The sequence below is a fragment of the Thamnophis sirtalis genome, unplaced genomic scaffold (genome assembly GCF_051295495.1).
Source record: "Thamnophis sirtalis isolate CommonGarterSnake01/CBP01778 unplaced genomic scaffold, rThaSir2_p1.2 scaffold_9, whole genome shotgun sequence".
Taxonomy (NCBI): domain Eukaryota; kingdom Metazoa; phylum Chordata; class Lepidosauria; order Squamata; family Natricidae; genus Thamnophis; species Thamnophis sirtalis.
In genome coordinates this window covers 14,176,491-14,188,597 of record NW_028261389.1, presented here as the reverse complement: position 1 = coordinate 14,188,597, position 12,107 = coordinate 14,176,491, and the positions used below count along the sequence as shown (strand labels likewise).

Below are 12,107 nucleotides of genomic sequence, written 5' to 3'. Positions count from 1 at the left end.
AAAACACTAGAATGTGTAGAAATGGACAGATAAACACTATTAAGGATGAAGAAGAAACCAATTTTTTTTTTTATAAGGGACATGTTTTATCATTGTCTAGATAACAGAAACAGAAAGGAGGAGATATAAAAAGAGGAAATGGTAAAGTGGAGAGTTGTAAAGAAGAGGGTGTTAAGTATTAATGTTATGATATCATTAGGTTACTATATTTTCAATATGATGGGGATGAATATCACAACAAAGATGTGCAATATGACTAAATATAACTGTACCCACCCAGACCACACACTGTTTGATGAAAATTGAATATTATATAAATAAATAAAAATAAAACATGTAAAATCAAACAACTCGTGATATAGCACATAGATTGGGTATACCAGGGCTAAGGCAAAATAGATGCACATCTTTTTCACAGGTGCCTGCGTAGCAAATCATAATAGATGCCCATTTTCTTACCTGGAAACCAGTTGCGTAGTAATATGCTGTCACATCAGCAACACATTGCACCACTAGATAGTGTAGTTCTAATAATCCAGTCCAGAGGCAGAAAAAAAAAACATGGTAAGGAGAATCATCATGCCAACTTTTCTTCAGATATATTTTGTTATGGACAGGGATGTCCCCATTCCCACAAGACCTAATCCCAGCTGATGTTAGGGCACAGACCAAAGTATGCTTTATCGTATAGTTCAGCTCACAGAATAGTAAATCTAACTGCTTTTAAAGCCAGTTCAGATGAAAGTATGATTGAATGTTACTCAGTGACTTCTTAATTGAAACTGCATGAGTATATCAATGATAAAACTCCTTAATTTTCTTACTTGGCTGATTCTCGGATTGCTGTACTATCAAACAAGAGCTACCCATCTTGGATACGGTCAATGGTGGATCCCAGGGCTCAGGATCTTTGTGCTAGCATCAGGGATGAAATCCAGAAGGTTCTGACAGGTTCTGGAGAATTGGTAGCAGACATTTTAAGTAGTTCAGAGAACTGGTAGCGGAAATTTTGAATAGTTTGGAGAACCGGCAAATGCCACCTCTGGGTGGCCCCAGAGTGGGGTGGGAATGGAGATTTTGCAGTATCCTTCCCCTACCATGCCCACCAAACCATGCCCACCAAGCCACACCATGCCCACCAAGCCATGCCCACAGAACTGGTAGTAAAAAATATTTGAATTTCACCACCGCTTAGAATGCCTTGTGGATGAAAATGAGACCATTCAGCGATAGTGAGAAAGATCTTGTCCTGTTCAGATAAGAAAACCCAGCAGAAATGGTCTTTGAGCCACGGTGGCACAGTGGTTAAAGTGCAGTACTGCAGGCTACTTCTGCTGAACACCAGCTGCCTGCAATTTGGCAGATCGAATCTCACCAGGCTCAAGGTTGACTCAGCCTTCCGAGGTGAGTAAAATGAGGACCCAGATTGTTGGGGGCAATAGCCTGACTCTGTTAATTGCTTAGAGAGGGCTGGAAAGCACCGTGAAGTGGTATATAAGCCTAAGTGCTATTGCTATTGCTATTTTGACTCATGGGATTCTCATTATGCTTTTATTGGAATCCATAAAGTGTAGGGAGAAAATGGAATGGTTTTTTTTTGCATTTTTGTCTGAGTATGTCAGCACCTGGGTGATTTCATAAAACAAGCTGAAGATGGAGAAGATACAAATTACACTTTTTGAGTGAATACACGGCAGACGGATCCTATGAAACCCACCTCCAAAGACTGGGGTGCCTGTCCATTGATGTCAATGGGCAGGAAAGCAGGAGAGCAGGGGAAGTTGCCAGGGGTGATTGTGACCTCCTCTTGTACTATGATGCTCAAGGACACTTCCTGGAGGTACCATGCATGGACTGAGCCCCTTGTTGCTAAGGTGCTTAGAAGCAGGACAGCAGTGGGAGCATCAACATCCGTAGCTGCTGTGCTAATCTGGAAGGGACGTGAGCACCACTGAAAGCGCCATGGTAAGTAAGGAAGTGCCCAAGTGCCTGGGAAGCTAAGTTGGGCAAAGAGAAGGCTTCCTCCATTTGCCTTCTACCCTTGACTGTGTCTAAAGAGATGGAGTAGGCAGGCTGTTAGAGAATCAGTCCAGGTGAAGAATGGAATATAGAGAAGTCCTAGAGAACTAGAATGCTCATTGGATAACTCTTCCACAACTGGATTGCATTGCTCTTGTTCTCAGCCTCAGAGACACCGATCCAGCTTGTTAGCTAGGGATGATAGGAGACCAAGACATCTGGAGGATGCCATCTCAGGGATGATAGGGCTAGAGAATTTGTTTACTTTGGTTGACATTTAGCTGCTGCTCAGCATGGAGATACACAGAAGAAAAGAAGGTGGTCCAAACAGCAGGTTTACATCACCAAAATAAGGATTTCAATTCAACACAAAGAACAATTTCTGAACATTTTAAAACAGAGTTCAGATTTAGGTATGTCCAAACAGCAGGTGTTCTGCACTGACAACATAATTCTTGTTGGTTTTTTTTAATATTTTTTTTTATTACATGGACAACACATACACACAACAATGAAAAAACAAAAAGAAAAAAAACCACAAAAGATAAAGAAAAAACCCATCATCACATACAGCATGTCGTTTGGTTACAGGTGTTTTAACATTTATCATTCTTATACATTTATTATTTCATTTAATAGGTTATAATATACAGTTTGGGTTGCTTTGTTTACCATCCCTTCCTCCTGTTGTAACACCACCTTATTTTCCCTTTTTTCTCTCCCTCCCTCCCTTCTCTTTCTTCCTTCCTCCTCTCCTTTCCCTTCCTTCTTCCTGTACCTTTCTCCTACTCCTGCTCTTCCTCATCCCCTTCCTACCCTCTCTCCTCCTCTTTCTCTCCTTTCCATCCTCCTCTCCTTACCTCTTTCTTTTCACCCTCTCTCCCTTCTCTACTTCCTTCCTTCCTCCTCTCCTGCCCCTTCCTTCTTCCCTTACCTCTCCTTTGCTCCTGCTCTTCCTCTTTCCCTTCCTACCCTCTCTCCTTCCTTTTCTCTCCCTTCCATCCTACTTTCCTTTCCCTTTCCTTTCTCCCTCCCTCCCTTCTCTACTTTCCTCCTCCCTTCTCTCCTTCCCCTTCCTTCTTCCCGCACCTTTCTCCTACTCCTGCTTTTCCTCTTCCCCTTTCTACCTCTCTCCTCCTCTTTCTCTCCTTTCCATCCTCCTCTCCTTACCTCTTTCTTCTTTCCCCTTTCGTGTGATGGAATGAGACACATGACCTCGAATTGATTTTAACTGGAAGCCTATGATTGTGTTAGTCAAACATAAACCATGATTTTCAAATCCCAGGGATTGAATTTTACTGAAAATCCAAAAAGCAAAACCCGGCATGCATTATGGTTTAATACGTTGTGTCAATTGAACCAATTATGGCTTATTTAACTAAACTGCAGTTAAGCAAACCAAAGCTAAGTATGGTATGAAGATTCACCTATTTATGTTTTCAGGACCCATCACAATATGATCAATTTCCAGCATTCAGTCGTATCGCATGTATTCACTTGTAGACTTGCTCAGCTCATGTGGCTGTATTTGGACACTAAATCCGTAACTAGCCTTTTCTAAGCTATGCGTGCAAGTTAATTTAAGAGATTCCAGAGGAAGGGCGCAAAATAATTTGTCGTGTGTCATCTAAATGCTATACTTTTTGTATTACAGCGCGAATGCATCTCTGTTCACGTTGGCCAGGCTGGAGTTCAGATTGGCAATGCATGCTGGGAACTCTTCTGCCTGGAGCATGGGATCCAGCCAGATGGCACCTTTGCTGAGAATAACAAATTCAATAATGATGACTCCTTTGCTACCTTCTTCAGAGAGACAGGCACCGGAAAACATGTGCCACGGGCGATCATGGTGGACTTGGAGCAAACGGTAGTTGGTGAGTCAATCATTAAGGAACACGCCTTGTGTCGAATTCCATGACTTTCTGTGGACTAATATTATTGATTCCCGCCCCCCGCCCCCCCGGTACTTCAATGATGTGGCTTAATTTGATTTAGGAAATTGGATTATGTGTAATGTTATGCCATAACATAGTTGTTTATCTGGAGCTCATCATGTTGCACAATCCCAGCCATTGTTGGTAAATTATGGTTTTAGGCTAAGTGATGAAGGAACCCAACCAACTGGGGCTTCTTCAGGTTAAATTATTGGGGTATTGATTTAGTGCAAGGTGTTTATCCTGTCAACGAATCAAGAACAACATGTAGAGTTACTTCTGAGTATTTTCTTTTTTGCTATACACCTACAGACAGAATCTTGCCAGACTAAAGCAATTATCTGTAATAACTATAGATATACTCTGTGAATTGCTAAAGGGGTTCAACCTTTCTGTTCTGACCCAGCTCCCCAAACATGACAAACCCTCTGAAGTGAACTCAAAGGATTCCTTTGTTAGGAGTGCTGGCGGCCCCAGTAAAAAGGTTTATCTCTCAGGCTGATAAGTCTGGCCGGCCAGAAGATGAATAGTTGTCTGCCACATCTATTCATCTCTGCCCCCTGCCTTTTATCCCCAGAGCTAAGGTGGGGCTTCGCTAGCAGCGATGGCTCTTCCTTCCCAAGGATCGGCCCATGGATTTTCATTGCTCTCCTCTCCTCTGCCTTCTGTGCATCCGTGCATCAGGCACTGGACCCAGCTGTTCCTCTTCTTCGTCAACCACTTCCAGACCTGGGGGCTGTTGACCTTCCCCTGAGGATAGATGGCCCAGGCTCCGCCTCTCTCTGTCTCTCTCTGCCAGCTCCATTCCCTCTTCCCCCTCGGAGCTCTCAGGTTGCCTGGATGTTGACCCTGACTCCCCCTCCTCTGATTCAGCTGCTGGAGGGGCCGCTGGCCGACAGGCCACAGCACTTCCTCTTTTCCTGCCTACCAGGTTTTCCAAACTTTGCTGTCTCTTTGCCCTTTGAGAAAGAGCCACTCGGTCCTGCTACTTCTGATTACATTCCACCACATCCAAGTTTTTATCGATATAAATACTAACTTACAGTCCAGCTCCGGTATATGGTTTTGCCATCATCTTTGAAACCCTAAATACCTAGGATCTAAAGTCACAGAACTACCACATCTTTCACATTACAGGAAGTCCTCGATTTATGACCATTACAAAGCCTGTAAGCCGTGACATCAAAAGTCAAGGCACTCACAAATAGCCAAGACGATAGGCTAACCTAAAAGAGACAGGGCTTACACCACAAAATTCGGCCTGTCATCTTGATAATTTTGACCTGCTTGTGTATGGTGCTGGCAGTATTTGTACGCTCACAAGCTTTGCAGTAATTCTTCCAAATAATTTTTGAAGCACATATCGTAAACTATTCAGTTTTGGTAGTGAATATATATTTAACCTTAGAGTACATTGTTCAAAATATGTTACAGTTTTGTAGCTGGAAACCAGAGGTGCGTTCCTACCGGTTCGGCCTGGTTCAGCCGAACCCTTAGTAACTTGGCGGCCTGGGTCATTGGAACCGGCAGTGACCCAGGCCTACCACGACCCCGAACCATTTCTCTCGACGCCGCCATAGGCACCACCATTTTGTGTTTGCCTTCTGCATTTGCACAGAGCAATTTTTGTTGTATTGCACATGCGCGCGCAGCACACATCAAACCCATGCATGGGGGCGCGCATCCCTGAGCAAACCGGCAGTAGCGGCAGCCGGAATCCACCCCTGTTGGAAATGTATGTTGGACCTTGGGAATCTCATAGAAAATTCTCCTTATACCCATAACCAAAAGACAGCTATATTATATTCATCCATAGCTTACAGTCCTTGGGAAGTTAGTACTGCTATCTATGTTGAAATACATTTCTGACTCCTAGATATGAATTTTTCAAATATACATTATTTATTTATTTATTCATTCATTCATTTATTCATTCATTCATTTATTCATTCATTCATTCATTCATTCATTCATTCATTCATTCATTCATTCATTCATTCATTCATTTATTAATTTATTTAAAGCCTTTATATGCCGCCCAATCCCAAAGGACTCCGGGCGGCTTACAAAGAAATATAAAAAAACAAAAAAACAATACAATTTAAAACAACAGTCACCCCTCATAAATTCATTCTAGTCGGGGCCGGCCCAGGCCTGCTGAACAGCCAAGTTTTTACGGCTTTCCTGAAGGCCATCAGAGTGGGTATATGCCACTAATCTTCCTGATTTTTTTAGAACACCAAGTTTCAAAAAACATATCTCTTAAAATTTACAGATGAAGTGCGGGCTGGCACGTACCGCCAGCTTTTCCATCCAGAACAGCTGATCACTGGCAAAGAAGATGCGGCTAATAACTATGCCCGCGGTCACTATACCATTGGTAAAGACAGGATTGAGTTGTCATTGGATCGCATTCGAAAACTGGTAAGTGGAAAAGAATTGGAAAATGACCCAAGGAAAGTGTTCAATTTCCTTAGAAGGCAGTCATCATACACCACAGTGATGTGCAGTCAGGGGAGGCAGAGCCTCACCACTGTCATCATGAAAAGAAAAGAAAATGTAAAAGGAAAAAGGCTGAGGTAGTTGCTGCCAGAGTCACAGTGGATGACTCTGCTTAGTGCTTAACTGTTTTTAAAAGCCTCTAAAAAAGTGCCCTCTACAGGAGGAGTCGGGAGAACCACGTGCCTCATTTAGTCTATCTTTATGATCACTCGAGCAGAGTTAAGCAAGGGTTAAAAGGCAAAAAATTCCTTATGTAGATGAGGCTCCTGCCTTTTTCCTTTCATGAAAGCGGGCAAAAGCCGCCCTGCCGCTATGTCTGACATAGAGGCGTCCCGCCTCTATGTCGGACATAGTGCCGGGGCGGTGGCCTCTATGTTGGACATAGCGGCAGGGTGGCCAAAAGCTGCTTTCTTTTTGCCTCACCAGCCATAAACCTCACCGCACGTCACTGATACACCAGTGGCATTTCTATTAGGGCAGTGATGGTGAATCTTTTTCTTATGTTGTGCCACAATTGTGTGCCCATGCGCTGTCATGCGTGTACACATGCCCACACCACTTCAATTCTCCCAGGCCATCTGCGTATGCGTGTCCCCCCCGCGCAAAAACGGTCTCCCCCGGGGCCCCAGAGGCCCTTCGGAAGCCGGAAACGGATCATTTTTGAACTTCCGGTTGGACTGTTGGGGCTGTCCCCAGATTTCAGGAAAGCCTCCGGAGGCTGGGAAGGGTGAAAAATGTCTCCAATGGGCCAACCGGAGGTTCAGGAATGAACTCTCAGTTGATCCGCTGGGCCTGTTTTTCATCCTCCCCAGCCTCTGGAGGCTTTCCTAAACCTGGGGAGGGTGAAAACAGCCTCCCCCAGTCCTCCAGAGGGCCGAAAATCAGCTGGCGTGGTTGGCTGGTGTGCCAGCAAATATGGCTCCACATGCTACCTGTGGCATGTGTGCCATAGATTCACCATCACGGTGTTAGGGTAACCAGATAAGGGGTGGAAAAATCAAAACATCCATTATAGCAACAAGGAGCTTCCTGTTCTGCCTTTTTTGCACTGTTCTGTGATTGTCCAAAATTTCATAGTTTTGTCAGGATATAGTAATCTATACAAGATTTACTGACTTGAACAATTTGTTTCACCGCTACATCAATGAATGGAGAGGGTCTCTTTCTATCTAGCAACATTTGTTAGATTGCCTTGTTTTCATCTCAGTCCTAGTAAATAGAATGCAGGTTAATTAAACTGAGATTATCAGACTAGTCTAGTTTGAAAAAGAGAACAGCTTCTCCTTCTCATGTTTGGTAAGTGAATAGAAATATACCTCTAGGATTTCCACTGACGTAGATCTACTAAAATTAGTCAATTTGCAGTAGAACCTCCAGTTCTTCCAGGACACTGTTTTAGAATTCAGTCGGGGAACCCAAAAAATGTAAAAATATTTTTATAGCAATAGCACTTAGACTTATATACTGCTTCACAGTGCTTTACAACCCTCTCTAACAGAGTCAGCATATTGTCCCCCAACAATCTAGGTCCTCATTTTACCCACCTCGGAAGGATGGAAGACTGAGTCAACTTTGAACCTGGTGAGATCCAAACTGCTGGCAGCTGGTGATCAGCAGAAGTAGCCTGCAGGATTGCATTCTAACCACTGCGCCACCACTCTTAAAAAAATTATGGATATAGAAAATAAGTATCTAAATTGTGATGTTCTTTTTAGGCTGACACTTGTTCGGGGCTGCAGGGATTCCTGATTTTCCACAGTTTTGGAGGAGGCACGGGCTCAGGTTTCACTTCTTTGTTGATGGAACACTTGTCCATGGATTACGGCAAGAAGTCCAAACTGGAGTTTGCTATCTATCCGGCCCCTCAAGTGTCCACAGCAGTGGTGGAGCCCTACAATTCCATCCTGACCACCCACACCACCTTGGAACACTCTGACTGTGCCTTCATGGTGGACAATGAGGCCATCTATGACATCTGCCGTCGTAATTTGGACATTGAGCGCCCCACGTACACCAACCTGAACCGTCTCATCAGCCAGATTGTCTCCTCCATCACTGCCTCCTTGCGCTTCGACGGTGCCCTCAATGTGGACCTGACTGAATTCCAGACCAACCTGGTGCCCTACCCTCGCATCCACTTCCCCTTGGTGACCTATGCGCCCATCATCTCCTCTGAAAAGGCCTACCACGAGCAGCTCTCCGTGGCCGAGATCACCAGCTCCTGTTTTGAGGTCAACAATCAGATGGTCAAATGTGACCCCCGTCATGGCAAGTACATGGCTTGCTGCATGCTCTACCGTGGAGATGTGGTGCCCAAAGATGTCAATGTCGCGATCGCTGCTATCAAGACTAAAAGGACAATCCAGTTCGTGGACTGGTGTCCAACTGGTTTCAAGGTGAGGAGCAAATAATTAAAAGCTGCCGGGATCTCTTAACTACTAGTAGGTAGCAGTAGCAGTAGAAATAAGAGTAGATGAGAGCTAAGAACTAGTGGCTCTTGATTTTGGGCCAGAGGGTTTATTTATTAATTTAATTGGTTTATTGAATTTATGTGCTCCTTATGGATGCTTCTCATCTAAAACGAAGCTGATTTTCTGCTCCTAACTGCCAATGCAACACACATATTTTTAACTCTACAGATGTAGTGGATTCAAAAAGGACATAGATTATTGTTGTTAGTTGTGAAGTTGTGTCTGACCCATCACGACCCCATGGACAATGTTCCTCCAGGACTTCCTGTCCTCTACCATCCTCTGGAGTCCACTTAAGCTCACGCCAACTGTTTCGGTGACTCCATCCAGCCACCCCATTCTCTGTCGTCCCCTTCTTCTTTTGTCCTCAATCTTTCCCAGCATTAGGCTCTTCTCCAGGGAGTCCTTCCTTCTCATTAGGTGGCCAAAGTATTTGAGTTTCATCTTCAGGATCTGGCCTTCTAAAGAGCGGTCAGGGTTGATCTCCTCTAGGACTGACCAGTTGGATCGCCTTGCAGTCCAAGGGTCTCGCAGGAGTCTTCTCCAGCACCATAGTTCAAAGCCTCAATTCTTTGGCGTTCAGCCTTTCTTATGGTCCAACTTTCACAGTCATACATTGCAACTGGGAAAACCATAACCTTGACTATACGCACTTTTGTTGGCAGGGTGATGTCTCTGCTTTTTAGTATGCTCTCTAGATTTGCCTTAGCTTTCCTCCCCAGGAGCAAGCGTCTTTTGATTACTTGGCTGCATAGAACATAGATAGACATAGATAAATTGGACCTATGATGGACTCTGATCTCAGTTCAAAAATCAGGCAATGCACCCCTTTTGCCTTCCCCCCCCCCGTGTTTCAAAGAGACTGTTTTGTTTTGCTGTTTTCTTCTTTCCCTCCCCACCAGGTTGGCATCAATTATCAGCCCCCTACTGTGACTCCTGGAGGAGACCTTGCCCAGGTAGAACGTGCCGTTTGCATGCTTAGCAACACCACGGCCATTGCTGAAGCCTGGGCACGGCTGAACCACAAATTTGACCTCATGTTTGCAAAGAGAGCATTTGTACATTGGTATGTTGGCGAAGGCATGGAAGAAGGAGAGTTTGTAGAAGCTCGAGAGGATTTGTCCGCCTTGGAAAAAGATTATGAGGAAGTGGCGACTGATTCCTTTGATTCGGTTCTTGACAGCGAAGAAATTTAACAGTTTGCTCCTCTCTCTGCACTAACTTGTCTCCGCTCTAATTTTCTTTTAAAAAAAGAAACATTTGTAGACCTCTAAGAAGAAGACTTGTTATGTGGGTGGCTAAAGCATATTCATGCCTACAAAGATTTATTGGTCAGGGGTTCATTTTATGTGATATCAACCAGATCTGGCTAAAACAAAAACAAAGTGCACAGGTACAGTATATGGGGTACCTTGCTCAACAGTAGTAACTGGGAGAGGGATCTTGGAGTCCTAGTGGACAACCATTTAAATATGAGCCAGCAGTGTGCAGCAGCTGCAAAAAAAGCCAACACAGTTCTAGGCTGCATAAACAGAGGGATAGAATTAAAGTCACATGAATACCACCACTTTATAATGCCTTGGTAAGGCTACTCTTGGAATATTGCACCCAGGTTTGGTCACCACAATGTAGAAAAGACGTGGAGACTCTAGAAAGAGTGCAGAGAAGATCAACAAACATGATTAGGGGACTGGAGGCTAAAACATATAAAGAATGTTTGCAGGAACTGCGTATGTCTAGTTTAATGAAAAGAAGGACTAGGGGAGACATGATAGCAGTGTTCCAATATCTCAGGGGCTGCCCCAAAGAAGAAGGAGTCAAGCTATTCTCCAAAGCACCACAGGACAAGAAGCAATGGGTGGAAATTAATCAAGGAGAGAAGCAACTTAGAACTAAGGAGAAATTTCCTGACAGTCAGAACAATTAATCAGCGGAACAACCTGCCTCCAGAAGTTGTGAATGCTCCAACACTGGATGTTTTTAAGAAGATGTTGGATATCCATTTGTCTGAAGTGGTGTAGTGTTCCCTGCCTAAGCAGGGGGTTGGACTAGAAGACCTCCAAGGTCTCTTCCAACTCTGTTATTCTAGTCTAAGTAAGAACTAAGTGAAAATTAACTAAGAAACCCTCCTCCTGTAGAGTAAGCCAGGATATTTCTTTTAGAAGTGTTTAACCATGATTATTTGAACTGTGTACAGTGGTGGGACTCAAAACATTTTACTACTGGTTCTGTGGGTGTATTTTGGTGGGTGTGGCATGACTTGGTGGGCATGGCTTGGTGGGCGTGGCAGGGAAAGGTTACTGCAAAATCCCCATTCCCTCCCGATCAACTGGGACCCGGGAGGCAGAGAATAGATGGGGGTGGGGCCAGTCAGAGGTGGTATTTACCAATTCTCCAAAATTTTCGCTACTGGTTCTCCAGAACTGGTCAGAACCTGCTGAATATGACCTCTGAAGTAGTCCACGAGAAATGACTGTAATGGAGCCTGCCTATTAACTCATGGGGGTTTTAAAGTTATTCAGTCAAGCCCCTTTTGCTGTGGTCATTAAGCAAACACCAAGGTTAAGTGAACCAATGGTTTGTTGTAGGGTTTGCTAAAAAACCTTAAGTGAATACCAGTTTTCAGCAAAACCTTCATTAAACATGGTCATCTGTTCACAAGGTGCTGGAAACAGCTCTAAATGAAGACCAGTTGCCAAGCATTTGAAATGTACTCATATATGAACATGGGGTGAATGTTGGAACTTTGAATCTCGGTCATAAATACCCCTTTAGGTCGGTGCGTTGGAATTTCAAACAGCAGCTAAGCAGCTGGTCATAAATAGAGGACGACCTGTAGAATGTTAAGTCATGATGGATGGCGTCCCATATCATCTGAGGCCTCAAGCAAGCATGACTTAATTCAACGCATGACTCCAACTTGGGCCTCTTGTGGAAGCTTCCTAGCTTGTTTCTTCCCTGTTTTGGGGAACAAGGACTTCTGCTTTTGCTGAGAAGCGAGATCCAGGAACTGGATCTGACTGGTGGGTCTTCCTGGGAAATTAAAAAAATAATCCTTCCAGTGCAGTCCTAAATGAATGACAGACCTTCAGTTACATAACACAAAATCATTAACAATTTTATTTCATGAGGACTACTCAATTAAGACAATTAAGACACTGAGCCTGAATGTCTGTGATTA

The 12,107-nt window shown here is 44.0% G+C and overlaps 1 protein-coding gene across 1 annotated transcript; it reads left to right on the top strand.

The window, feature by feature from the left end:
- The first annotated feature begins 1,880 nt into the window (after positions 1-1,880).
- LOC148044044 (tubulin alpha-8 chain-like) lies at positions 1,881-10,175 on the top strand. Its single transcript, XM_087722858.1, has 5 exons — positions 1,881-1,965; positions 3,674-3,893; positions 6,229-6,377; positions 8,171-8,851; positions 9,829-10,175. Exons 1-5 carry the CDS (start codon positions 1,963-1,965, stop codon positions 10,120-10,122), a joined length of 1,347 nt encoding a protein of 448 aa, XP_087578984.1. The 5' UTR covers positions 1,881-1,962; the 3' UTR covers positions 10,123-10,175.
- Positions 10,176-12,107: the final 1,932 nt, after the last annotated feature.

Coding starts and splice junctions, on each gene's coding strand:
- LOC148044044 (XM_087722858.1), top strand. Junction 3,894..6,228: donor CTTGGAGCAAACGGTAGTTG/GTGAGTCAATCA, acceptor TAAAATTTACAG/ATGAAGTGCGGGCTGGCACG. Junction 6,378..8,170: donor TGGATCGCATTCGAAAACTG/GTAAGTGGAAAA, acceptor TGTTCTTTTTAG/GCTGACACTTGTTCGGGGCT.